Source organism: Girardinichthys multiradiatus, chromosome 15, assembly GCF_021462225.1.
Source record: "Girardinichthys multiradiatus isolate DD_20200921_A chromosome 15, DD_fGirMul_XY1, whole genome shotgun sequence".
NCBI classification, from domain to species: Eukaryota; Metazoa; Chordata; class Actinopteri; order Cyprinodontiformes; family Goodeidae; genus Girardinichthys; species Girardinichthys multiradiatus.
In genome coordinates, this window is record NC_061808.1 from 26,543,685 (window position 1) to 26,570,929 (window position 27,245).

The following is a 27,245-nucleotide window of genomic DNA, read 5'->3' on the forward strand; positions in this document are numbered from 1 at the left end:
AAGTTCTTACAAGGCCAACACACTGCAAACTGCCATAAAAGTTGCTTGTTTAAAGCTAATACTTTCAATGAAAGGTATTTTTAAACTGTTTTAATGTCACGTTGAGGCCCAGCAGTCAACACACAGTATCACGCCATCAAGACGCCTGGCAGTAATCCGCAACAATAACGAAGAGTAATAATACACAGAAAACGATTAGCATTAAAAAGGATCCGTCAAGGGAGCTAAATGTTTTTCCCCCTATGCTTTCTAATGTCGTAGAACAAGAAAGATGCAGGATTTTCAGGCTTGCAGTTGTTAATGTTTACACTGAGACAAAAGGCTGACAGCTCGTCGGAGGTCAGGCGAAAACTTAAAATATCAATTTAAAGTTTGCTTGAGTATGAATGCATTACTGGGCACAAAGTTGTCTGTTTGGGACATAAAACGCGTACTTCAGGAATAGCCAGTTCACGGCCCTTGGGGTTATTTACAAGAAAAAGTTCACCAAGTTCAGACTTGCTAAATACGGGACCTGAGCCAGCCAACTGTTGTGGACCTGGGACTCCCTTCCCCCACTGCAAGCTAACTATCAGGCTAGCCCTTTCCTACAAACGCTAGCTTAAATAAGGCTTTATCTTGCAACAACTAACAAAACATTTATGCTGCTCGTTTGATGTTATAGGGCTGAAGTTGAGCCAGTGGTTTTTACCCAAATGGTTTCATTTGAAGAGCTAAGTTTTAATGACAATGGTGAAACAAGTCAGCCGGGCAAAATTGCCAAACACAAAGGGAACTCAACTTGGGGCTAGCGAGGAGTTAATGTCGCTAGCTTATATTTGGACAGATTCATAATAAGTTTGGTGCGAATGACACGCACATGGGTGGTTGCGTTCATGAGTTTTATTCATGGTCTGTGACACTGTGTGGGTGTCAGTTTGATTACTGTTCGTATCTTGCTGTAAAGAAAACATAAATGGGATCAGCTTGGGGCCAGGGCTACAGCTACTTAGCCAGCTAGCTCGCCCGGTAAAAAGAAAAGAACCGGCTTACATGTTCCTCTGAGTTTCTCTGTTTTTTCGATGACGAGCGCGTCCTGGAGGAGATGAAGGCGCCGCTCCGTGTCCGGGGGCTCTTCCTCGTGCTCTCCATGTTTTTCTCCTTTGAACTGTCCTTACTGAATCTCTCCAACCGGCTCCAAACACCGCTTCAGTGAGCGCAGCATCGAGGCGCCATTTCTCCCTGTCTATCTCCCGGTCTATCTGCTCCCTCCCAAACGGCTGTGAGTCTTTTTGTCAGGTGTGTTTCTTGTGGGGTTTTTTCCTGACAGTAATACTACCAGAAAGAACAATTAGAGAAATTAATTTAATATCAGTTCATATGAATCAAAGAGGCAGCTATTGGTTAACACTTGCAACAAAAAAAGTGATGCAGTAAACAGATAGCTATATCTCACTCTTTTCGAGTGACTCAAGCTTTTCTTCTATAGATGCACCTCAATAAATCTAACTTTTTTTATTTTCGTAACTGGGTTTAAAAAGTGGAACTCATATATGGATTCATTATGCACGCTGTGATATATTTCAAACATGTTCTTGTTATTTTTGTATAACTATAGCAATCAGCTAATGAGAACATTTAAATAAAACATTTACTGCATAAATGTCACAACACCCAATCACGAGTAAGACTGCTGAATTAACAATCAATTTGTCTTTTCAGAGTGCTGTGTGCACTCATATCAATGGAAAGTTTGGTGGAAGGAAAACGTGTAGTCAAGAAAGGTGCACAAGTAACAGGGTTAACTACATCCATTAGAAGATTGTGAGCTAATTGTCATTTCAGAGTCTCAAAAAGATTAGCAAACCGTGGCTTGCAGCTGGAGTTAGAGCTACATCTGTCAAATATATTGCATTTTTCTTTTCAGATAAAACTGCATATTGCTCTTCAGTGGCAAATCAAGGTCCCAGTGTCATGAGGAAGAGTGGGAAGGCACAATCCAAGTTGCATGAGGTCCTGTGTAAAGTTTCCACATGCAGTGATGATTTGGGGAAGCCATGTCATCTTTTATTTATGTGTTGGTCCACTGTGTTTTATCAATTTCAATGTCAGCACAGTTGTCTACCATTTAAGAGCACTTTATACTTCCCTCTGCCGACAAGCTTTATGATGATGCTGATTTTATTTTCCAGAAGGGCTTCGCACCTATTCACACTGCCAAAAGTACCAGTACCTGTTTTAATGAAAATGGTATCGCGTGGCTTGATTGGCTAGCAAAATCGCCTGACTTAAACCCCACGGAGAATCTATAGGCTGTTGGAAAGAGGAAGATGAGAGACACCAGACTAAATAATGCACACAAAAAGACTGCTATGAAGGCATCCCGGGCTTTCTTAATACCTCAGCAGAGCCATGCCATATTGATACAATGATTCATTCAAAAGCAGACTCAGACCTAGTATCAAGTGCAAATACTTTGCAGTACATGTACATACCTTTCAGTAGGCTGACATTTCTGGTTAAAAAAAATAAATGTTTAATTTAATATTCAAATGATCAGAGAAACCGATTCCTGGATTTTCATTAGCTGTGAGCCATAATCATCAGAAACAGCAAAAAACCTAAAACTTTTTAAATATATAACTCTGTGTGTATTGACTCTATAAGACACATGATTTTCACTTTTCATTTTGAATTACTGAAATAAATGAACTCTTCAATGATATTCAGATTCACTGGGATGCACCTGTATGACCGCTAGTTTGTAATGACACTTGATTTAGTCAGATCAGATCTTGTTCTTTACAGTTAATCTGATGCAAGCTACCTCATCAAAAAACAAGGTGATTCTTCAAGTCTTAAACATCAAATAGGAAATGGTTTCTCATTCATCTAAAGGGCCAAAGACTAAAATAATCCAACAGCAGCTCAAACATCTGTATATGCTTATATGTAGTAGTTTGTGATCTTTGTATTTTGTTTAAGTATGAATAATGTACAGTTAAGACCAAATGCTTTATTTTTCCAGCATAATGTCCAGGACAATTGCTGTTTAACATAGGACAAAGGTGATTTATATATCTTTTTCCCTTAAAAAATTAAATCATCATTTACAAAGCTATCTTGACTGTTATTAAAATCTGTTTTATTATCTGAAACTCTGAACAGAAATACGTCTTCACAGCACTGAACAAAATTTAACTGATCTTAAACTGATTGTCATGTTTAGTTCAGTTTATGAATACATTTTTAATCTGTGCACATGCTGATTTTTGTAAATCTTTAAGCCACTTTAAAGATCAACAGGACAAATCTGGTGTTATTTTCTGTATTATGTGAAACTGACATCTGTCTTTTTTTTTATTACTGACCCCACTCCCCAAGCTTCACTCAAAAGTTGTTAACCCTGTTGTAATCCATAAAGATACAAGGTCCTGTAAGAGAATGTCCCAGAAAATTTATAGGGACACACAGTCTGACACAAAAAAAAACCCATAAAATGCTTCCCAGAGTAATTATAGCCAATTAAAAATGAGAGAGAAAAACACAAAGTAATGAACAGATGGTAGAAATTAGATGTGCACAATTCACAAAACGGCCACAAAGAGATTAGAGATGACACCAATTTGTCAGAGTGGCAAAAAAGATGCAAAACTCACAAAAATGTGAAGCAAATGACCACGAAGTGGAAAAATAAAAAGGAACATAGACTAAAAAATGTCCCCTCAAATGAACACAGTATTATGGTTGGTTACAAAGAGATGGACATTTTTTAATACAAGACAAAACTTAAAATGACAAAACATATAAGATGGCAAAACACAGAGATAATGTCTGTACACATGCAGGAAAATGTACCAAAAATTAGATCCTTATGCTAAAAAACTAACGCTAAACGGGTTATGAGAAGTTGCAGAGTGACAACACTAGCAGATTGAATACACAGTATGTAAAACAAAATGACCTGGATATCATCATGTGACCAAAACGGGACAAAGTGAACTGCAAGATCAGACGAAATATAACCACAAAGTTTTGCAACATGGTTTTAAGGAAGCCCATAATGAATTAAATGAAAGCAGCCTGAGCAAGACGAGATGAAAAAAGTCTTACAAAATGAAAAATACACAATATAAGGCATAGAATTATGCTGAAGATAACCAATGTTAAATTCAAAATGATATTGATTTTTAAGAAGAAACTTGCCACAGATTGCCAGAATGGGTTCCGATATAACAGTAATGGTAACATGAAAAATTTCCATAAGGCAAAGCACAGATTTTCTTTGTAACCTTCTGGCGTTTGGCTCATACATGTATCTTTTAGATAAATAACCTGCAGACTAAAAGTGAAAAACAATGGAAGTCCACCAGACTGGAGAATTGCCTTTATCACGACAACATACTAACACATATCCCACTCAGTCAATATTTATCCAGTGGAACCCCGATAAATACAGTACATGCGAATTGCAATAAAGTATTGAATAAATACACATTTATGTCCTAACTAAAACGGAATTGTATATAAATACATCTTATGCATTCATAAATAAATTCACTGCTTAATTTTTGGCAGGTGTCACTAATTATTACATAGAAGACAATTAATTATACAATTCCTTAATTCAAATGTTTTCAGCATATGTTAAAATAATATTGATTTAATCATTTCTTTATTCTCTTTTAAAATGTCAGGCTTCCCGTGCTGCACTGCAACATGACATATTTTAAACTGTCACTGTAGCTCTTCACATGAATCCAATCCAACATCTAATTGGTTTTAATGCACAGGTGTACTATAATAACCAGAACAGTGTTAGCTCCTCCAACTGACACACTGATGCACAACACCATGAAACAATTGATTAAATTGTTAAATTCATACATATGTTTTTTAATCAATAATCTATATATACTGTGTATATATATATCAATGAAATATTTAAATAACTACTGATTTGACAAATTACTTGTTTTTCAGTTTAATTGCAGACATATTTTCATAATCCTTTATGGTTTAATTATTTATGTGAATTGTGGTACTTTTGGCCCTCGGTATATTGCTACCGGACGCTGAAGCATCAGTGATTTCACCTAAATATGTGCTGAGCTCAGCAGTACAGCAGCATTACGACAGTAGGATGTGACTTTACGGCACTGTTTCATCTTGATCCGCAGACGAGCCACTGCCCACCAAACGTGAGGCTGCAGATGTGCATCCCGGGATTAAGAGACAAAACGCGAACTGGTAAATCTTTATTTGACTTTACGTTTAGTGCGCGCATGTAAAGAATCACGTTGACGCGTTTCTGTGTGTAGAAAAGACATGTTTATGTGTTCAGCTTGTGCGTCGCTTTAGCGTCCACGGTCCTCAGCTCCAACTTGGCATAAATAACCACAACACGGCAGAGGCCGCTTGGGTGTGTGGCTAATTTATCAAGATCGGCTTGTTAAATTTGATCCTTTCCACTATTCTTTTTCATACACGCTTAGGGTAGGATTGAGTTAAAAGAAATCCTTTAAAATGTTAAAGATTACTCTATTATAAATATCAAGAGTGCTATTTAAAGCTTCGGCAGGTCCTGCTATGATAGCGTTGTTATTTTCTCAGGTGGAAAACACAGGACGGCATGAAAGAGACTGACACTGGGGTGCTGGGAAAGGTGAGCAATGGTAAGTTAAAACAAACAGACTGTAAAGCGTTATTCCTGGATTTGTTGGTATTACTGTGTGCGCTATATTTTATATGAACAACTCTGCAACATCTTGAGCTTTGTTTGCCATTTACCTTGTTACGACCACAAATTTCGATGTATTTTATTAAGACTGTATATGGCAGGCCAAAGCGAAGTAGCACATAACTGTGAAGCGGGATGAAAATGATACATGGTATTCAACATTTTTAGTATTAAAACTCAGAAAAGTCTTCATTCGTGTTCAGGCCGCCCCAGTGGAAACCTTGTAAAACCACCTTTTGCTGCAGTCACAGCTGCAAGGCTTGTGTGTGTCTACCAAATTTGCACATTTAAAGACCTGAATTCTTTTGCCTGTTGCTTCTTTGCAAAAATAGCCCAAGTACAGTCACACTGGATGGAACATCAGTTTTCAAGTCATACCACTGGTTCTGATTTAGATGTAGGTCTGGACTTTGACTGGGCCATTATGACATGGATTTATTCTGATCTCAACCATTCCATTGAAACTCTGGCTGTAAGTCCAGGGTTGTTATCTTGCTGCAACATGAACCTCCACCCCAGTCTCTAGTTTAACAGATTTGTTTGCAGGATTGCCCCTTGTTTAGCTCCTTTCATCTTCCCAACTTCAGTGCTCAGAATTGCTGGGAAGATTTGTTTTATTATGTGACTTCTGAAGGTAGTTAGTCGCACTGGATTTTATTTTAGGGGTATCTGAGTAAAGTGGGTTGAAAAAAAATGTACACCTCACTTTTCAATTCAATTCAGTTTATTTATATAGCGCCAATTCACAACCCATGTTGTCTCAAGGCACTTCACAAAAGTCAGGTTCATACATTCCAATTAATCCTAACCATTGAACAGTGCAGTCAGATTGTTATTTATTCAAATTGGATAAAAAGTTTTTCTATCTAAGGAAACCCAGCAGATTGCATCCAGTCAGTGACTTGCAGCATTCAATCCTCCTGGATGAGCATGTAGAGACAGTGGACAGTCACTGGCGTTGACTTTGCAGCAATCCCTCATACTGAGCATGCATGTAGCGACAGTGGAGAGGAAAAACTCCCTTTTAACAGGAAGAAACCTCCAGCAGAACCAGGCTCAGTGTGAGCGGCCATCTGCCACAACCGACTGGGGGTTTAAGAGAACAGAGCAGAGACACAAAGAGAACAAAGAAGCACTGATCCAGAAGTACTTTCTATGAGAAGGAAAAGTAAATGTTAGTGGATGTAGCTCCTTTAGTTGTTTCACCTAGAAAGAAAGAACAGATAAACTCTGAGCCAGTTTTCAAGGATAGAGTCTGAAAGAGAGCACATATAATTAGTTACAGTAAAAGCTCAGTCAATTGCCATGTCTAGGAGAGAGAAAGGGTTAAACACTAAAAGACAGGGCTATGTGGATCATCGGTAGAGGGTGAGCATTAAGTTGTTGCCAGCAGAAGCTTGGACGATGCCCCTCTCCAGAGAGGTGTCACAGGCAGACACAGAGCCAGGCCAGGTGTAGCTTCTAGGAAGAGAAAAGAGAGAACAAAAAGTTAAAAACTGAAATAACAGCAAATATTGCAAAATAGGAGAGTAGTGTGAGAATGTAGCGAAGAGGGTGAAAGTGGTCATGTCTTCCAGCAGCCTAAGCCTATAGCAGCATAACTACAGAGATGATTTCAGTTTATTTATCTAAATAGCGCTTATTTACAACAATGTTGTATCAAGGCACCCCATAAAGGGTCTGGAATGGCGCAGGGGAGGCCTGACCAAACACCGAGTGCCAGAGCCCGGCCACCCCAGAACGGGCCACGTGTAGGGGCACCAAGTAAAATAATAAACTGACAAAGTTTGTCCATCTAGAGCCCACTGATGGTCATTGTTATACTAAAAACCACAAGGAGTGGGATACCTCTCTCTGTCAGACTGATTATAACCATTGGAAAAGAGAAGGGGTCATACAGGTAGCAGAAATGGACGGTGTGTTTGTACCTCAACCATAACTGAGCCGGTTTAGGCTAAACCTGACTCCCCCTTACTCCATCCAACAGGGAGGGAGGAAGGCGGAGGTAAAAAATAAGGAAGTTAGCCTAAGCCACTCTAACTATAAGCTTTATCAAAAAGGAAAGTTTTAAGCCTAGCCTTAAAAGTAGACAGGGTGTCTGCCTCACGGACTAAAGCTGGGAGCTGGTTCCACAGGAGAGGAGCTGATAACTAAAGGATCTGCCTCCCATTCTACTTCTAGAGACTCTAGGAACCACCAGTAAACCTGCAGTCTGAGAACGAAGTAGCCTGTTAGGAACATATGGAACAATCAGATCTCTGATGTATGATGGAGCTAGATCATTAAGGGCTTTATATGTGAGGAGGAGAATTTTAAATTATATTCTGGACTTAACAGGGAGCCAATGAAGGGAAGCTAAAATAGGAGAAATATGATCTCTCTTTTTAATTTTCATCAGAACTCTTGCTGCAGCATTTTGAATCAGCTGAAGGCTTTTAACTGCATTTTGTGGACATCCTGATAGTAAAGAATTACAATAGTCCAGCCTTGAATTAACAAATGCATGGACTAGTTTTTCAGCGTCACTCCTGGACAGAATATTTCTAATTTTGGCAATGTTCCGGAGATGAAAGAAGGAAATCCTAGAAACCTGTTTAATATGGGATTTAAAAGACATGTCCTGGTCAAAAATAACACTAAGGTTTTTTACTTTATTAACGGAGGTCAATTTAGATTCCTTTTAGATTATTTGCAAAACATGATGACAACCGTGTATCATTTTCCTTCCACTTCACAATAAAGCACTACTTTGTGTGCATTAGAAGTAATGATGTACACATTAAATGACATAATGTAAAAAAAAAAAAAAAAAAAACTTCCAGGGATGCAAATGCTATTGCATGGCACTGTAATTTAGTATTTCGGCTTTGGGAAACATTCATTCTTCCCTCACTAGTGAACAAGACCCCGAGATACTTAAACTCCTCCACTTGAGGCAGGAACTCCCCTCCAACCTGAAGAGGACAAGCCACCCTTTTCCGGTCGAGTACCATGGCCTCGGACTTGGAGGAGCTGATCTTCATCCCAGCCGCTTCACACTCGGCTGCGAACCGCCCCAGTGCATGCTGTAGGTCTTGGCTAGAGGGGGCCAGCAGGACCACGTCATCTGCAAAAAGAGACGAAATCCACTGGTCCCCAAACCAGACCCCCTCCGGCCCTTGGCTGCGTCTAGAAATCCTGTCCATAAAAGTTATGAACAGGACCGGTGACAAAGGGCAGCCCTGCCGGAGTCCAACATGCACCGGGAACAGGTCCGACTTAGTGCCGGCAATGCGGACCAAACTCTTGCTCCGCTTGTACAGAGACCGGATGGCCCCTAGTAAAGGGCCCCCGATTCCATACTCCTGGAGCACCCCCCTACAGGGCATCACGAGGGACACAGTCGAACGCTTTCTCCAAGTCCACATAAAACATGTGGACCGGTTGGGCAAACTCCCATGAACCCTCGCAGTAATGGGGGCGCTATGCCGGTCCGTTGTGGTGAAGAGAGAGCTGAGCCGAAAAGCGAAGCTCTCAATTTACCGGTCGGTCTACGTTCCTACCCTCACCTATGGCCATGAACTTTGGGTCATGACCGAAAGAACGAGATCCCGGATACAAGCGGCTGAAATGAGCTTCCTCCGTAGGGTGGCCGGGCACTCCCTTAGAGATAGGGTGAGGAGCGTAGAGCCACTGCTCCTCCACATTGAGAGGAGCCAGTTGAGGTGGCTCGGGCATCTATACCGGATGCCTCCTGGACGCCTTCCTCGGGAGGTGTTCCAGGCACGTCCCACTGGGAGGAGACCCAGGGGATGGACCAGGACACGCTGGAGGGACTATGTCTCTCGGCTGGCTGGGAACACCTTGGGCTCCCCCCGGTGGAGCAGTAGGAGGTGTCTGGAGAGAGGGACTTCTGGGCGTCTCTGCTGAGTCTGCTGCCCCCGCAACCCAGCCCCGGATAAAGCGGAAGACGACGACGGCTTTGGGAAACAAGAGCAGTGGAATACTTAGCAGGAACATTTATGTACCACCTACAGCAAGAAACCTTACCGTCTACTGACATGTAACATATTTGTGATGGATTAAACTTTTTTTTTTTTTTTTTTACACTTTAGACTCTTGTTTGCAGACTGCTTTACCTTTTACATGTCCTCGTTTTTTTTATAAACGGGCAGTCAGTGAGGAAAATGAAGAGGAGGTTCCAATGAGTCGTAGTTTCTCAGTAGAAGACCTCCTTGATGAGGTGGAGAAGATCTGTTATGATGCGTCAGGATCATCAAAGGTAAAGCTCACTTCCCGTTTGTCAATCTGTCATATTCTCCCCTGCACCCAAGCATATTTATTGTGTGATGGAATTATTATCATATAAACTAAGAATAAATGACAAATGTTAAGATCATGCTATAAGAAGGCAGTTATTACACATTTATACACAGAACATTAAATATATGATCCTGACCAATCTTAGTTTGTGCAGTATAGATGCACTGAGCCCTAACCAGGGACTGGCCAGTCGGAAACTCAAAAGTCCTCTTTCTGATCCAGAATAAACCACACTAACTGCTACTGGGTTGCACTGATGACAGAACTCCACATTGGGGAAGGTGTTACTGAGTGAAGAAAACTAAAAGTAGCTGTTTTCTACAACATTGAGGTGTGTAGAAATAAAGTCAGGGGAAGTGCAAACATTGTAAGAAGCTATTTAGGAATGTCACATTTGTTTGTCATGATTAAACAGGTCTGTGATTTATTCAGGCTGCAAGAGGGCAAGTGAGAGCAAGACTTTCAGTAAATAACAGGAAGGCTGAATAGAGTACACCCAAGGCGCACCGTTATATCCCTTTGAGCTTTCAGCCTCTGGCTTTACAAATGTTGGCAGCCTTTTGGAAATTTCAGAGTTAGGATATGAATCCACAGTCTCCTAAATGCACATCTGAAGAGTGCTGTTTTAGTAATACTAGCTGCCTGCTAATCCCTACTATAGGATCCTAAAGTCAGTTTAAAATGTGAACTGTTATCATGTTCTTTGCCCAATAACAATAAGACAACTCTGTTTTACAGCAACTTTTCTGTCCCACTGACATCTTGCCCTGTCTTCTAATATAAATAATTGACCATCCTAGTCAGGAAGGCTAGAAAACAATATTTTCAATGCTGTTTTTATGTCATCTTATATTATAGTTCTTAAAGCGGATATGGCTAAAACCGATAGGAGCACGTCAGAGTTCAAATTCTGCCTTTAAAACCCAGTCACAACACTTTGATCCTTGCAGGCAACAGCTGGGCACAGTTTGATACGAATGTTACTGCGTTAAATCCAGGTGGAGATGGTGGTGAGGCTGTGGAAGGACGGCTTTACCATTAACGATGGAGATTTTCGCGGTTACTCCATGCCTGAAAACCAAGATTTCCTGGATGCCATCAAAAGAGGGTGAGTCTCGTCCACTAATCCAAAATATCCTCAGAATGCATTAGATTGTAGATCTTTCTGTTTCTTCCTGTTTGTTTGCAAATTTGTCAGGCTTTTCCACATTTTTAATCATGTGTGTCTTTTTTCATCAATACCATCTCTTTTTTTTATCAAATTATTATTGAAGTTGTTAATCATCTTTGAAACCGTTTTTTAAAGGCCTATAACTTCCCCTCAACACTGCAGTGGTTATGCAAAGCTATTCAAATAAAAAATGAACCAAAAAGCCTTACTGTCTAGACTGTATAGTGACGGAGCCAAATGGTATCAGGCTTTCCACAATCTCCTCAACACTGTCTCCCTAACAAACAAAAAAAAAAGATATCCTCCCTACTTCAGAGCACAACCAGGGGTCTTCAGACAGAAGATAAAGGGTGAACCCTTTTCGAGATTCCCCCATTGTCTTATTGATTCATTTGACAAGACTGCTTTGCTGAACTTTGATCTATCCCAGGGAGCTTCCGGCAGAGTGGGAGAGCAGAGCAGAGGAAGAGGAGCTGGAGATCAGTGTGGAGGATATGACCGAGGAAAATTATGTCCTCAAGAAGAAGGCTTTTCACCCCTTTAGTGGGAGAGGATACCGACTTGGCAGGTAAAAGCCTTTCGCTGTTTTCATGATTTTTTTTAAATGTGCATTATACACTGCTCCAAAAAATAAAGAGAACACTTAAACAACACAATATAACTCCAAGTGAATCAAACTTCTGTGAAATCAAACTGTCCTCTTAGGCAGCAACACTGATTGACAATTAATTTCACATGATGTTGTTCAAATGGAATAGACAACAGGGGGAAATCTTTGGCGATTAGCAAGACACTCAATAAAAGATAAAAGAGTGGTTCTGCAGGTGGGGACCACAGACCCCTTCTCAGTACCTATGCTTTCTGGATGATGTTTTGGTCACTTTTGAATGTTGGTGGTCCTTTCACACTCGTGGTAGCATGAGACGGACTCTACAACCCACACAAGTGGCTCAGGTAGTGCAGCTCATCCAGGATGGAACATCAATGTGAGCTGTGGCAAGAAGGTTTGCTGTGTCTGTCAGCGTAGTGTCCAGAGTCTGGAGGCGCTACCAGGAGACAGGCCAGTACACCACGAGACGTGGAGGAGGCCGTAGGAGGGCAACAACCCAGCAGCAGGACCGCTACCTCCGCCTTTGTGCAAGGAGGAACAGGAGGAGCACTGCCAGAGACCTGCAAAATGACCTCCAGCAGGCCACTAATGTACATGTGTCTGCACAAACGGTTAGACACCGACTCCATGAGGATGGTATGAGGGCCCGACGTCCACAAATGGGGGTTGTGGTCACAGCCCAACACCGTGCAGGACGCTTGGCATTTGCCAGAGAACACCAGGATTGGCAAATTCGCCACTGGTGCCCTGTGCTCTTCACAGATGAAAGCAGGTTCACACTGAGCACATGTGACAGACGTGACAGAGTCTGGAGACACCGTAGAGAACAATCTGCTGCCTGCAACATCCTTCAGCATGACCAGTTTGGCAGTGGGTCAGTAATGGTGTGGGGTGGTATTTCTTTGGAGGGCCGCATGGACTGGCCCGCTCGTTCCCCAGACCTGAATCCGATTGAGCACATCTGGGACATCATGTCTCGCTCCATCCACCAACGTCATGTTGCACCAGGAGTTGGTGGATGCTTTAGTCCAGGTCTGGGAGGAGATCCCTCAGGAGACCATCCGCCATCTCATCAGGAGCATGCCCAGGCGTTGTAGGGAGGTCATACAGGAACATGGAGGCCACACACAATACTGAGCCTCATTTTGACTTGTTTTAAGGACATTACATCAAAGTTGGATCAGCCTGTAGTGTTTTTTTCCACTTTAATTTTGTGTGTGACTCCAAATCCAGGCCTCCATTGGTTAATAAATATGATTTCCATTGATGATTTTTGTGTGATTTTGTTGTCAGCACATTCAACTTTGTACAGAACAAAGTATTCAATGAGAATATTTCATCCATTCAGATCTAGGATGAGTTATTTGAGTGTTCCCTTTATTTTTTTTGAGCAGTGTATATAAAGATAGGATTACTATTACAATATGATAAAAAATGTGCAGTTTAGACTGGTAGTTATAGAACATTTCAAATGTCAAGATAATTTTATCACCACTTGTGCCATAATACTTTAGACCACTAGGTGTCCCACTAAGCCCATCCATTGAAACAACCAGAAGCAAATCCTACCAGGCACTCTGTCAGTCTATTCAGTTTAGGAATTCATCTTCAGGAGATCTTGCACAAATATCAAATTGTCTGAATCATGCATAAATAAAAAAATTATTTTTCATATTATTATAAGTTATATTTGAACACTGCCAATTTGTGAGAAAATCCACTTTGCAAATGTTGTTCACTCGACCACACTACACTTTGAACTGCTACTCATTTCACTGTCCGTTCCCAGCGTTGCACCCCGAGTTGTGGCCCGGTCACCATCTGTGCACGATGATGGAGAATCTCCTCCTATTCCCATGGTAACACTAGACCACTCCCTTCCCGTCACCTCCCTGCAGATCTGGTTGGCCGACGGCAGGAGACTGGTACAGAGGTTTAACCTATCACATAGGTGTGTATCCCAGTGCCAAGGCCAAAACCACACCAATTCACACACAGAAAACATGGCCTTCATCAGGAATATTTTAACACTGGCTGTTCCTGCTGTGCTGTCTGTAAATCCCATAATCTTTCAGCATCATGGTAAATATGTAGTATAAGGGAGAAGGGGTGTAGATCTTACAATATTGTGGCTCGGGGGGTGGGGGATTTGTTTTGGGATTACATAAAGCTTTGTTGAAGTTTGAAGGCTAAAGAAACAGTGCATGGAGACAGCATTGTAGCAACGTCGTGGATCTATAAAATCCCCAGTGAGGAATTGCGTAACTCTGATGCAGCATTTATATAACAGGGTAAAGGATAAAGGGCTGAACCTCTCCAGTCTTAAGCTAGTCCCATTGTGCAGTGAGTGGTAGTGCTGCCATAGGATTGCTGTGTATGCTGGGGTGGTATTAATAATAGATGATGTTGCTAGTACACTGCCCCAGATCTCACGTGTCACAACAGGGGGTGGAGTATTTGGCTGGGAATACTGTCCTTCTGTGAAGGAGTCACCATGTTTAACAGAGGATGTTTCATTCAGGGTTCCTATGCAGTCTGGAAAAGTATGGTCTGGTTAAGTATAGAATAAGGATATGTAAATCTGTTTTTTTTTTTTTTTGAGACATGATTCCTCATCCCATTCACTGAAAGGTACAGCCATCTGTCCATCTGTACATTTGTCCATATTTCCTGTCTGTCTCTGCGTTTGTATATCAACGATCTGTGCGTTTGCTCGTCCATTTCTCCACCATCCACACATTTATCCATCAGCCATCCATCCCTCCGTCCATTAGCCTGTCAGCCATTCATACACCCATTTATTTGTCCCATTTCCTCATCCAGCCAGACATTTATCTAACCATTTGTCCATCTGTCCATTTATACATCCATTCATTTGTCTGTCCTTTAAGACATTTATCCATAAGCCATTCCTTCATCTGTCCATTTATCCATCCATTTGTCATTTGTGTCCATCCATCTTTCCATTTGTCCATGCAGCTATCAGTCTGTCCATTTGTCTGTCTGTTCATTTCTTTTTCCATCCATCCATCCATCCATCCACTTTTTAGGTCCCATTTTTAAAGCCCAACCACCTGTTCAGAGTGAACATTTGTACTTTCAAAATAGCCTAAAAAGGACTTAAAACTTCAGTTCTAACCTAAGTTGCATTTCTCCCTTTAGGATCTCCGATGTCCAAGACTTTGTTGCACGCTGCCAGAGGAGCTGTCCACCTTTTGTCCTGACAACATCGCTTCCTTTCCGTGAGCTCAGCGACAAAGAATTAAGTCTAGAGGAGGCGGATTTGGCTCACGCAGTCATCGTGCAGAGACCCCTGAACACACAGGCTCTGTTTGGACACTGCTGACCGACACAGCCCCATACCACACCTGGCATGCCACCTTTCCCTCCTTTCACAGACACATCATCACCCTTTTATGGCAGCCTCAAGGTTTCCTACACCTCTAAGTATTTTATTCTTCACTGTGCTCTTTGAACTGCATTGCACAGTTGTTTTTCCCTCTATAGGCTAAAGGTGATATTCTCACCAGAATGAACTGATAATACAGCATACAAGTTTTGTTATTTTTTCAAACAACAATTGGGTGCACAAGTTTGCATTTATTGTGGACATGTTTAAAATCATACATACAGACTGAAGCCTATACATGCAATCCAGTAATGTTTGGTTAAATTTACCCTTACACATGGCTGAGAAAGCAGAAGTTTGTTACCATCAACATCTTCTTATTGCTTAGTTCAGCCTGCTGGATATTTGACCGCTCTATTTATCAGAATTGGTGGAGTTTGTTTAAATTGGTTGGTTTCTTGGCATAGAGTCCAAGCAGAGTCCAACTGTTTTCAATAGGATTGAGGTCAGGGTGTTGTGAAGTCTGACTCTGAGGCTTAATGTCAGCCTGCTTTATCTGTTCTGAAATGAATTTTGTTTTATGTTTGGTATCATTATTCTTTTGGAATATTCAACTGTGCTTGAGTTTCTACCCCTAGATGTTAATTTTAAGTTGGCAAACTTGGAGGTAGTTTTTCTTTTTTTGTTATTCCATCTACCTCTGTGAACTGCACTGGTGCAAGTGACAGCCAAGCAGACCCTTATTATGATGCTACCATCACTAGGCTTGACAGGTGGTGCAGTGTTCCTCACTTTGACTTCTCCAGACATTATTTTGGTCAGTTTTGGTTGGATATTTGAATCTCCAACACATCCAGGTACTTCAACAAGTCAATGATCCCAGTTATATCAAAACTAGAGTTTAGAAAAGGTTTAGATCGGTTTCATGCCTTCCGAATAGCCTCCGCATGACCTCAGACCTATTAAAAATGTGTAGGCTATGCATAAAAGCAGGATCCATGCAAGGAAACCAACCAATGTCAATGAGCTCTATTGATCCTGACAATAAGAGTGCTCAAATATCCAGGCAAGATTATGCAAGCTTGCTAAGGGACATTTCTCAAAATATTAGTGGAGACATATGTATATATTTGAGCACGTATGTATAATTTGACTACTATGTAAATTGTAGAAAATACACAATATATTTAATCTTGTAGGAGGGTTCCTGTTATAAAAAAAAAAACAGTAAACTGCATGATGCACAATGATTGCTTTCTGGAAAACAAATAGTTCAAATACAGCATTTAAAGCTTCATAATTAACATGAAATTCACCCATCAACAGACTGAATGATAAACATCTGCCCTGAAACTCCCTGTCCCTGTTACTTTCCAAACTCCTTATTCAACTACTATCAATGTCTTCCCAAAGTATGAACAAAACTCTTATGCACTGTTAGCAGTTTTAATAAAGAGGCGATATGTGGAGTTTACAGTTGCATATTTATGAGGATGTGATGTTTTGTTTTTATATTAATGATACTTTGGCCTTGTTCTTGGGTCTGTCTGTTTTCTATATGAATATTCACCTAGGTTTTATTGAGGTTGGTAGAAAAAATGTGAACTCTTCTGTTTTACTTGATTGAATGATTGACAAACATCTCAAATCATGTTTTGTTTTAATAAACCCATCAGTTTGGTTGCTTATATTTCTGCTTCAAATAGGACAAAACGATGAGTCTTTATTCTTTTATGTTGGGGCAAAGGCTTGAATTCTACAATCATTTAAAAGTGTACATTGTTCATTTTTATTCATTGTGACATTCTTCATTTTAACCTTAAAAACTCACACAGCTGAGTTTACTCAGCTTTTTTTAACGAGATTATCAAGAATGCCAAGGTACAGTATGACTGCCTAACTGCCTTTTTATTTAGAGGTGTGCCAAACTATCCATGCCTTATGTTAATGTGCTACATGGTAATGTCTAAGCAAGCCTGTACTATTAAAAAAAATGTGATCCAAACTGTTCTGGGGAAGTGTCTTTTGTCTAATTTAAAAGAAATGACAGAGTAGTTTGCATCTGACCATGAAACAGCTTTCGGATCTGTTGTTAAATTATGTACTATCACCCCTTGAAATATTCAGTTCTTTTTTTTAGCAAATGTTCACATATAGATGTCTAATCCCTTTTTGACTCTGGGAAACTTAGGGATTTAATTGCCCCTAAATGAAAATTCATTTTGTTTTACTCAGTAAACAAAACATATCAACAAAAAGTTTTTCTAGCAGAGGAGCAAGTTAGGACATCCTACCTCTGTACCTGCTTAGGCTGCAGTAATTTCATTGAGCTGCTTCTTGTAGCCATCTACCAGTCTCTGACGCTTGTCTAAAGAAAGCTTTAGCCACACCTCATTTCAGGTGTGAGATGTTTGAGGGGTTTCTTGCATGTTCAGTCTGAAGTCACCCCACAGCATCTCAACATGATCAACATGTGGTCTTTGACTCTCTTTATGCTAAGCCAGTGCTTGGAGAATTTATTGCTGTGTTGCAGGGTCCAGTTCTGCTTCAGCTGAATTGTTTTTTTTTTTTTTACAGATCCCATTTTTCTCCAGCATCCTTTGATGCGCAGTGGATTCTGCAGTGGGGAGCTGGACAGGTCCTGCTGCAGCAAAGCATGCCCGTACCATGACATTTCCCGCTCCATGCTTGGCCAATTACTATGAGGTTCTATTCCTGTAAGGCTGTATTTAAGTTTGTTTTGTTTTTTTTGTTTTTGTCTTCTGCTCTGGTTTTCAAATTATTTAGGTTTAAATTTACCTGTACACCTAACATTATTCAAGAAGATGTTTGCATACTAAAAATATTTTTTTTGGTTTTGGTGTGTAACCCTAGGACTCTCAGTGCCCCCCAACTGGCCATCCAATAAAAAACCTTCTGGAGGCACCCCTGTGTGGATGCTAAAATATATAGTAGGCTATGGACAGGTACTTCATAACTCCTTCAGTTATCCTTGCCCTCTTTGTTATCACTCTGTATATGTTTTCTATCTGACCAAACCTCTGTCTGAATCTACCAGAACATGTTGGTGACTTTTACTTATGGTCTTCACATTGATGCATGTTTTAATATTGATTGCACACAGACTGAAATAGCAATCTATCCATTTAAATGAATGGAAGTATTCTATCAAAATACAGACCAGGATTAATGGAAGAATTATGGCTGGGTTTCCCTCCTGGACCTGTTCCCCCCATGACCCAATCAACAATAAGCAAGGATGTATAAATATGAATAAATAAATACAGAAACACTGGGGCTGCAAGATATTAGAAAGTCTTGCTATGGCAATATAATGGCAAACGTGATGATGATATCAGTTGTGATATATTCCTATTTCTTTCTTTGCTCTCTTTTTCATCTGTGCTTCCACCACTTTGTGACCTTTAGCATTTTAGGTAATGTCATTAGTGTCTGGTGTGAGCATCTGCTGCTGTAAGACTGTCCAACTGGCTAAATATTACATTAGCATATATAATGCAAGTTCATAATACTTAGGATACATTAGCCAACAATTACTGCACTCTAAACAAGGTGCTTTGCAATATTGATTGCAATGACAATATATTCACAATATATTGTGCAGCCTTAAGAAGCCTGCATGTTTACAGGTCCTTCTCAAAATATTGGCATATTGTGATAAAGTTCATTATTTTCCAGAATGTCATGATGAAAATTTAACCAGATCCCGGGGGATGTTGGAGACATAGAGTCCGAGTGGACCATGTTCTCTGCATCTATTGTCGATGCTGCTGCCCATAGCTGCGGCCGTAAGGTCTGCGGTGCCTGTTGTGGCGGCAATCCCAGAACCCGGTGGTGGACACCGGCAGTAAGGGATGCAGTTAAGCTGAAGAAGGAGTCCTATCGGCTGTGGTTGGCTTGTGGGACTCCTGAGGCGGCTGACGGGTACCGTGAGGCCAAGCGTGCTGCGGCCCAGGCTGTGGCAGAGGCAAAAACTCGGGCCTGGGAAGAGTTCGGTGAGGCCATGGAGAAGGACTACCGGTTGGCCTCGAAGCGATTCTGGCAAACCGTCCGGCACCTCAGGAGGGGGAAGCAGTGTTTTGCCAACACTGTTTATAGTGGGGGCGGGAGACTGCTGACCTCGACTGAGGACATTATCGGGCGGTGGAAGGAGTACTTCGAGGATCTCCTCAATCCTGCCATCACGCATTCCGTGGTGGAAACAGAGGCTGGGGACTCGGGGTTGGACTCTTTCATCACCCAGGCTGAAGTCACCGAGGTGGTTAAAAAGCTCAGCGGTGGCAAGGCTTCGGGGGTGGATGAGATCCGCCCTGAGTACCTCAAGTGTCTGGATGTTGTAGGGCTGTCATGGTTGACACGCCTCTTCAACATTGTGTGGCGGTCGGGGACAGTGCCTCTGGACTGGCAGACTGGGGTGGTGGTCCCCCTTTATAAGAAGGGGGACCGGAGGGTGTGTTCCAACTACAGGGGGATCACACTCCTCAGCCTCCCTGGTAAGGCCTACGCCAGGGTATTGGAGAGGAGAGTCCGACCGATAGTCGAACCTCGGCTTCAGGAGGAACAGTGTGGTTTTCATCCCAGCCGTGGAACACTGGACCAGCTCTATACCCTCTACAGGATGCTCAAGGGTTCATGGGAGTTTGCCCAACCGGTTCACATGTGTTTTGTGGACCTGGAGAAGGCATTCGACTGTGTCCCTCGTGATGCCCTGTGGGGGTTGCTCCAGGAGTATGGAATCGGGGGCCCTTTATTAGGGGCCATCCGGCCCCTGTACGAGCGGAGCAGGAGTTTGGTCCGCATTGCCGGCACTAAGTCGGACCTGTTCCCAGTGCATGTTGGACTCCGGCAGGGCTGCCCTTTGTCGCCGGTCCTGTTCATAACTTTTATGGACAGGATTTCTAGACGCAGCCAAGGGCCGGAGGGGGTCTGGTTTGGGGACCAGTGGATTTCATCTCTTCTTTTTGCGGATGACGTGGTCCTGCTGGCCCCCTCTAGCCAAGACCTACAGCATGCGCTGTGGCGGTTCGCAGCCGAGTGTGAAGCGGCTGGGATGAGGATCAGCTCCTCCAAGTCCGAGGCCATGGTACTCGACCGGAAAATGGTGGCTTGTCCTCTTCAGGTTGGAGGGGAGTTCCTGCCTCAAGTGGAGGAGTTTAAGTATCTCGGGGTCTTGTTCACGAGTGAGGGAAGAATGGAGCGGGAGATCGACAGACGGATCGGTGCAGCTGCCACAGTAATGGGGGCGCTGTGCCGGTCCATTGTGGTGAAGAGAGAGCTGAGCCGAAAAGCAAAGCTCTCAATTTACTGGTCGGTCTACGTTCCTACCCTCACCTATGGCCATGAACTTTGGGTCATGACCGAAAGAACGAGATCACGGATACAAGCGGCTGAAATGAGCTTCCTCCGTAGGGTGGCCGGGCACTCCCTTAGAGATAGGGTGAGGAGCTCGGCCATCCGGGAGGAGCTCGGAGTAGAGCCGCTGCTCCTCCACATTGAGAGGAGCCAGTTGAGGTGGCTCGGGCATCTATACCGGATGCCTCCTGGACGCCTTCCTCGGGAGGTGTTCCAGGCACGTCCCACCGGGAGGAGGCCCAGGGGACGGCCCAGGACACGCTGGAGGGACTATGTCTCTCGGCTGGCCTGGGAACGCCTTGGGCTCCCCCTGGAGGAGCTGGAGGAGGTGTCTGGAGAGAGGGACGTCTGGGCGTCTCTGCTGAGTCTGCTGCCCCCGCGACCCGGTCCTGGATAAGCGGAAGACGACGAACGAACGAACAATATTTTAGATTCATTGCACACTAACTGAAATATTTCAGGTCTTTTATTGTCTTAATACGGATAATTTTGGCATACAGCTCATGAAAACCCAAAATTCCTATCTCACAAAATTAGCATATCATTAAAAGGGTCTCTAAACGAGCTATGAACCTAATCATCTGAATCAACGAGTTAACTCTAAACACCTGCAAAAGATTCCTGAGGCCTTTAAAACTCCTAGCCTGGTTCATCACTCAAAACCCCAATCGTGGGTAAGACTGCCGACCTGACTGCTGTCCAGAAGGCCACTATTGACACCCTCAAGCAAGAGGGTAAGAAACAGAAAGAAATTTCTGAACGAATAGGCTGTTCCCAGAGTGCTGTATCAAGGCACCTCAGTGGGAAGTCTGTGGGAAGGAAAAAGTGTGACAGAAAACGCTGCACAACGAGAAGAGGTGACCGGACCCTGAGGAAGATTGTGGAGAAGGGTCGATTCCAGACCTTGGGGGACCTGCGGAAGCAGTGGACTGAGTCTGGAGTAGAAACATCCAGAGCCACCGTGCACAGGCGTGTGCAGGAAATGGGCTACAGGTGCCGCATTCCCCAGGTCAAGCCACTTTTGAACCAGAAACAGCGGCAGAAGCGCCTGACCTGGGCTACAGAGAAGCAGGACTGGACTGTTGCTCAGTGGTCCAAAGTACTTTTTTCGGATGAAAGCAAATTCTGCATGTCATTCGGAAATCAAGGTGCCAGAGTCTGGAGGAAGACTGGGGAGAAGGAAATGCCAAAATGCCAGAAGTCCAGTGTCAAGTACCCACAGTCAGTGATGGTCTGGGGTGCCGTGTCAGCTGCTGGTGTTGGTCCACTGTGTTTTATCAAGGGCAGGGTCAATGCAGCTAGCTATCAGGAGATTTTGGAGCACTTCATGCTTCCATCTGCTGAAAAGCTTTATGGAGATGAAGATTTCATTTTTCAGCACGACCTGGCACCTGCTCACAGTGCCAAAACCACTGGTAAATGGTTTACTGACCATGGTATCACTGTGCTCAATTGGCCTGCCAACTCTCCTGACCTGAACCCCATAGAGAATCTGTGGGATATTGTGAAGAGAACGTTGAGAGACTCAAGACCCAACACTCTGGATGAGCTAAAGGCCGCTATCGAAGCATCCTGGACCTCCATAAGACCTCAGCAGTGCCACAGGCTGATTGCCTCCATGCCACGCCGCATTGAAGCAGTCATTTCTGCCAAAGGATTCCCGACCAAGTATTGAGATCATAACTGTACATGATTATTTGAAGGTTGACGTTTTTTGTATTAAAAACACTTTTCTTTTATTGGTCGGATGAAATATGCTAATTTTGTGAGATAGGAATTTTGGGTTTTCATGAGCTGTATGCCAAAATCATCCGTATTAAGACAATAAAAGACCTGAAATATTTCAGTTAGTGTGCAATGAATCTAAAATATATGAATGTTAAATTTTCATCATGACATTATGGAAAATAATGAACTTTATCACAATATGCTAATATTTTGAGAAGGATCTGTAATTTGGATCCCTATTCTTCACTCTCGGGTGTAGCAGAAAAGATTAGTATGTAAAAACCTTTACAGGGATTTCCTTTTACTACAGCACAACAAACTTTAATATATGGCAATACCTTTTCAAGAAAATCTTTATTCTATTTAGCTTATGTAGTTTTTGTTTTAGGTTTACAGTGTATTTTGCATAATAATCTTTTATCGAGGTGTCCTCTAATCTGTGATGGTTCTGGTCTGAATGCTGCCTTGGGAGCCCCTCCTGCTTCCATAGAAAACTGGGCATAGACAACTCTTTTCCTCACAAACTAAATCAGGTTTCATAAATTTTAATCTCTGTTTAGTGTGAAATATTACAGTTGAGGTTTAACTAACATGGTTATTTTAGATTTTTAGATTCAAACACAGCCCATGGGCGGTGAAAAACAGGGTAATAGCCCTTTAATTTAAGGCTGAATAGGAATATCGGGTACCAGCTTTAGCTGTCCACAACACAGCGGTTGCACCCACTCCATATTAACTGTACAATGAGCAACAGTGTCTTGAATTAATGAGAAAACTTGTTGAGGGCTCTCATTACCAATAGCTTTGTTGTTTTTGTGGTCCTGCCACACCCTAACACAGTAGCGCCCTGGCCAGAGAGCCACATCATCCATATCAAAAACTATCACTCCTCTAATCATACAGTTTGGGGGACTTTTTCAACGGCAGAGCTAATACATTTAATAATGAAAGCCAGTCCTTAAAAACATCTGATTGTGTGATGAGGAAGGAGTGTAAAAGCTGTAAGTTAAGTTCAACTTGACTCTTGTGTAGTTTTGCACACAAGTATGTGTTTTGCTGTCTGTCTCCAGACTTTCTTCCCGACCTCAGAAGAAGAGCGAACACCATTATCCATCTTGAATATTTAAAACACAGTGGTTTGGTTGAGTGGGGTAAGGATGGCTCGTGGCTGTGGAAAATTAGCTGACCTCAGAACAGTAAGGGTCAGATGAAGAATCTTAGCTAAAAATGTATTTTCCTTTCTATACATATACAGTACCTGTAGTTTTTCCTCACCTAAACATAGAGATTTTAAGCACACCGTCCTCTGCAGCCAAATAGGGTCTGGCCATAGAATAAAAGAGAACACATTTCCTTTGTGCTACATATTTAATAACCCTAAGCACGCAGGGAATTACTTTTCCTTCAACTCCTGTATTTCCTTTCAAAATTACCCTTTTACTCGTGCAGCAGCCAAGCTTTCATTTTGCACATTCCTCTTCACGCATTATCGGAAACATACCCGCTTTAAAACAGGTCAAATGTCTGACCTTTTTGCTGCGGCGCCTTTGTTGCTGTCAGTGATGTGGTTTTGGAAGAAGGGTCTGCATACTTGGAATTTTTAAAGAGGTATAGGCCCAGAACTGAAGTCTTCATGATATGTTTGTTGTCATGCTCTGATTAAAGGCTTTCTTTGAAGAGTAAACATCTCCAGCTAAAGGATCTACATAGGAAAGTAGTTTTTGGGAAATTCAAAGGTTTTATAGACCATAAATCACATGAACATTAAGAAGGAATATATTTTCCTCTTCGAACAGACAAAGACATTGTTTTGTGTTCAAGTTAAACCATTTTTCATGAAAAAGTAATAAAAAAAGACACATTTTTCTGATCCATCTTAAGAAATCACAAAATCAGAAATAAAACCTATAAATAAAAGCACAAAACACTAATGTTCAACTTACACATCATGTGGCAAACAGCTCAACACTTATCAGTTCTTTTATAAAACACCATGGCCTATATTTTTGAAATGGGCTGTAGGGGCAGTTTACCAGGGTGGCATTAGAAAGGGAGACGCCCGAGCGATGCCAGTTTTGGCCTGAACAACTGTTTCATTGCATTAATGCATACACATAAAAGCTGTAGCATTTTTGTTGGTCGATCCATCTACCTCAGAGATCAACCTAAAAGGATTTGACAGGCTTGATTCAAATGATAATATTTCATCTTACCATATAGTGTCTTGCAAAAGTTCCTTTTAAAAGCCCATGAAGTCAGGGACCGCTCTTGACGTAGGCTACATAAGCGGTTGCCTAGGGGGCCAACTGCTGAAGGGAGAGTTACCGTGACTACTAAAAAAAAACACTCAATAACTATAAAAAAACATAAAATTTGATCAAAAATAGCATCAATGTGCAGACCCAACTGGGGTGCATTTTATGTTCTGTATTGGTCATAAGAATTTAAAAAATAACACCAATAACCCCATCTCCTGGGCTGCTGTTCTTCATTTTGATGGACCTCGTACTGCAGTTAATCAAATGCACTGGAAAGGAGAAATGAACCTACCTACGGATGCGCCACAGCTGATCCAACGTAAGTAGATAAATGTTTAAATGGATTAGTTTGTGTTTAAATTAATTTGCATAGTGTCTGAGAGTAATTTCTAACTTTTGAACGTGTTCCTTAAGTTACAGTTGAGCTATATAGAGCTGGGTTCTGTGGTTGTTACAAGCTGAAGTTGGTATATGATCTGGAGCTTTTGACAGCGTTTTCTACCTGAAACCGCTGTTGGAACAGCAAATAGGTCAATGAGAGGCCATATCAGGTGGAAAATAAATTTATTGTTTTTATTTAATTTCCCTTTGGGATTAATTACACCATAACAAGTCTGTTATTTATAGTTTGCATCCTCCTGTTGCCCAAACAGCCAGAAGTTGCATTTTTTAAACTTTTAATGCATGTGGACTTGGTGTGAACAGAATGTGAGTCTCTGCACAGTTTTATTGTCATTAATTTTCTTTTTTACCCCTTTTACATAGGAATAAAAAAGCCACTGGAAAAAATGAAAACATTGTATCGTATTTTAAATGGTTGGAGAGCATACGACCTTCAGGATGAGGCTTTACACTTTCACTCTGACCTGTTGTCATAAATATTTTGCATAAAATAATCACATTCTTAGAGTTAAAACAAGATAACAAAGCTCTAAACGAAATAGTACAGAACATTATTTTTTGCCCTCATTTAAATACTCTTAAGAAAAAAATAGATAAAATAATTTGGGCTGCATCTTTATTCTTGCTGAGGAACAGAGCTGTTCTAAATGTTTGATAGGAACCGCTCCGTCTTTGCTTTTTGTTGCTTATTGGATAGGTTATATATTGCAGCTCAGCTCTTGTTTTATGTCGAGTCTGGTTTTCTTAAAAGCAAAGTTACTTAATGATGCCACTGTATCTGTGTGTAACTATATGAGTGTACTGATACCTCTATTTTATCCAGAATTTCAACTAAATAATTTGTCATATTGAACACATTCAGTAGTTGGTCTGTTGCAGCAGTTTGTACTGTGCCAAGAAAAATGGCTAAACCTTCAAACTTTTGTAAACCTCCATAGAGGTAGAAGCCATAATGCAAGCCATAGTCGCTCCCAGGTCACAAAAGTGGTTAGAGGCTGTCCCTTTTTGTCACAAACAATTTTCTATGTATTTATTTTTTTTGATAGGTTAACGCAAAGTAGAACGCAACTGTGAAGTGGAATGAATATCAATTGTTTTTAACAAACATCTGAAACGTGCGAAGTACATTTGTATTCCATACTTCTGAATCAGTGTTTGTGTCACAGTTTTACCGAGCTTCTTGAACCATATGCAGAAACTTTCAGGAGACAAATGGAAGTTTTAATAGATTTATTCAGAAGGGATATGACATGAATGAGGAATTCAGGGCGGCTCCGGCGGAACGTCCTCTGAGGAGGATTGAGTGATTAAGGCTTACTGTTGCTGGCAGGAATGGAGTCCGGGAGGGGTGGTAGTTTTTGGATGGAAGGTCTGTGTTTCCAAAAGGTAAGCAGTTTGTTGGAGGGCGGACAGGTTAGGCAGCTGAGCGTCTAGAACCCGGTGATGGTAAGCCTGCGATCCAAACGGGGAAACTTCAGAAGGAGAGCAAGAACAGGTTGCACAGAAACCACCAGAAGGATCCAGGAAGGCACCTTAAAAAGGAACAGAGCTAGGTCACAAGAAGATCTCAGAGAGCTTGTAAAACAAGAACAGGATACAGGGCTTGAGGTACCACAAAGGACGACACTCAGGCGTCGAATGCTCAGCAACCCTCTCCTTAAGAAGCTGCCATAACGAGCCTAACGACTCACAGGTGTGAAAGGCAGCGCGCAGCTCCACCCTCCAACTGAACCTGCTGAAAAAAAAATTAAAATGGAACTGACACACAGACAGATCCTGACAGTTTGGGGTAAATGTCTTTACCAGCTTTGCAAATCTAGAGAGAATTTCTGTCCATTCTTCTTAACAAAATCGTTCCAACTCAGTCAGATTGTGAGCAGCAATTTTCAAGTCTTACAACAGTTTCTTAAGTGGATGTTGGTCTGGACTTTGACTGGGTCATTCTAATGCATGAATATGCTTTGATCTAAACCATTCTATTGTACAGGGGTTGGACTATGAAACGGAAACACCTGGTTTTAGACCACAATAATTTATTAGTATGGTGTAGGGCCTCCTTTTGCGGCCAATACAGCGTCAATTTATCTTGGGAATGACATATACAAGTCCTGCACAGTGGTCAGAGGGATTTTAAGCCATTCTTCTTGCAGGATAGTGGCCAGGTCACTACGTGATACTGGTGGAGGAAAACGTTTCCTGACTCGCTCCTCCAAAACACCCCAAAGTGGCTCAATAATATTTAGATCTGGTGACTGTGCAGGCCATGGGAGATGTTCAACTTCACTTTCATGTTCATCAAACCAATCTTTCACCAGTCTTGCTGTGTGTATTGG

At 41.8% G+C, this 27,245-nt stretch overlaps 3 protein-coding genes across 10 annotated transcripts in view; 2 read left to right on the forward strand and 1 right to left on the reverse strand.

The window, feature by feature from the left end:
* The window catches only part of atad2b (ATPase family AAA domain containing 2B), a 118,385-nt gene extending 93,825 nt beyond the window's left edge, over positions 1-24,560 (reverse strand). For 2 of the 3 annotated variants that reach the window (XM_047387893.1, XM_047387892.1), the window contains exons 1-2: positions 24,466-24,549; positions 1,033-1,314 (exon numbers count right to left, since the gene is read on the reverse strand). In XM_047387893.1, coding sequence (XP_047243849.1) covers positions 1,033-1,131 — 99 coding nt within the window. In that variant the 5' untranslated portion in view covers positions 1,132-1,314; positions 24,466-24,549. Of the gene's footprint in view, positions 1-1,032; positions 1,315-24,465 lie in introns of all 3 variants that reach the window. The other variant, XM_047387894.1, reaches the window with a different exon arrangement.
* Positions 1,192-17,156, forward strand: ubxn2a (UBX domain protein 2A). 5 transcript variants are annotated; one of them, XM_047387906.1, is made up of 8 exons: positions 1,192-1,261; positions 5,160-5,229; positions 5,593-5,654; positions 9,874-9,980; positions 11,020-11,129; positions 11,623-11,760; positions 13,592-13,753; positions 14,965-17,156. In XM_047387906.1, exons 3-8 carry the CDS (start codon positions 5,612-5,614, stop codon positions 15,146-15,148), a joined length of 744 nt encoding a protein of 247 aa, XP_047243862.1. In that variant the 5' UTR covers positions 1,192-1,261; positions 5,160-5,229; positions 5,593-5,611; the 3' UTR covers positions 15,149-17,156. The 5 variants fall into 5 exon arrangements, with proteins under 5 accessions (XP_047243862.1, XP_047243857.1, XP_047243861.1 ...); XM_047387901.1 differs by having other exon boundaries at positions 1,260-1,278; XM_047387905.1 differs by lacking the exon at positions 1,192-1,261 and having other exon boundaries at positions 5,159-5,229; positions 5,593-5,644.
* An 87-nt stretch (positions 24,561-24,647) lies between the features above and the next one.
* mfsd2b (major facilitator superfamily domain containing 2B) overlaps positions 24,648-27,245 on the forward strand; it is a 42,062-nt gene continuing 39,464 nt past the window's right edge. For both annotated transcript variants that reach the window (XM_047387450.1, XM_047387451.1), the window contains exon 1: positions 24,648-24,829. The gene's annotated coding sequence lies outside the window, so the exon portion shown is untranslated. The remainder of the gene's footprint in view (positions 24,830-27,245) is intronic.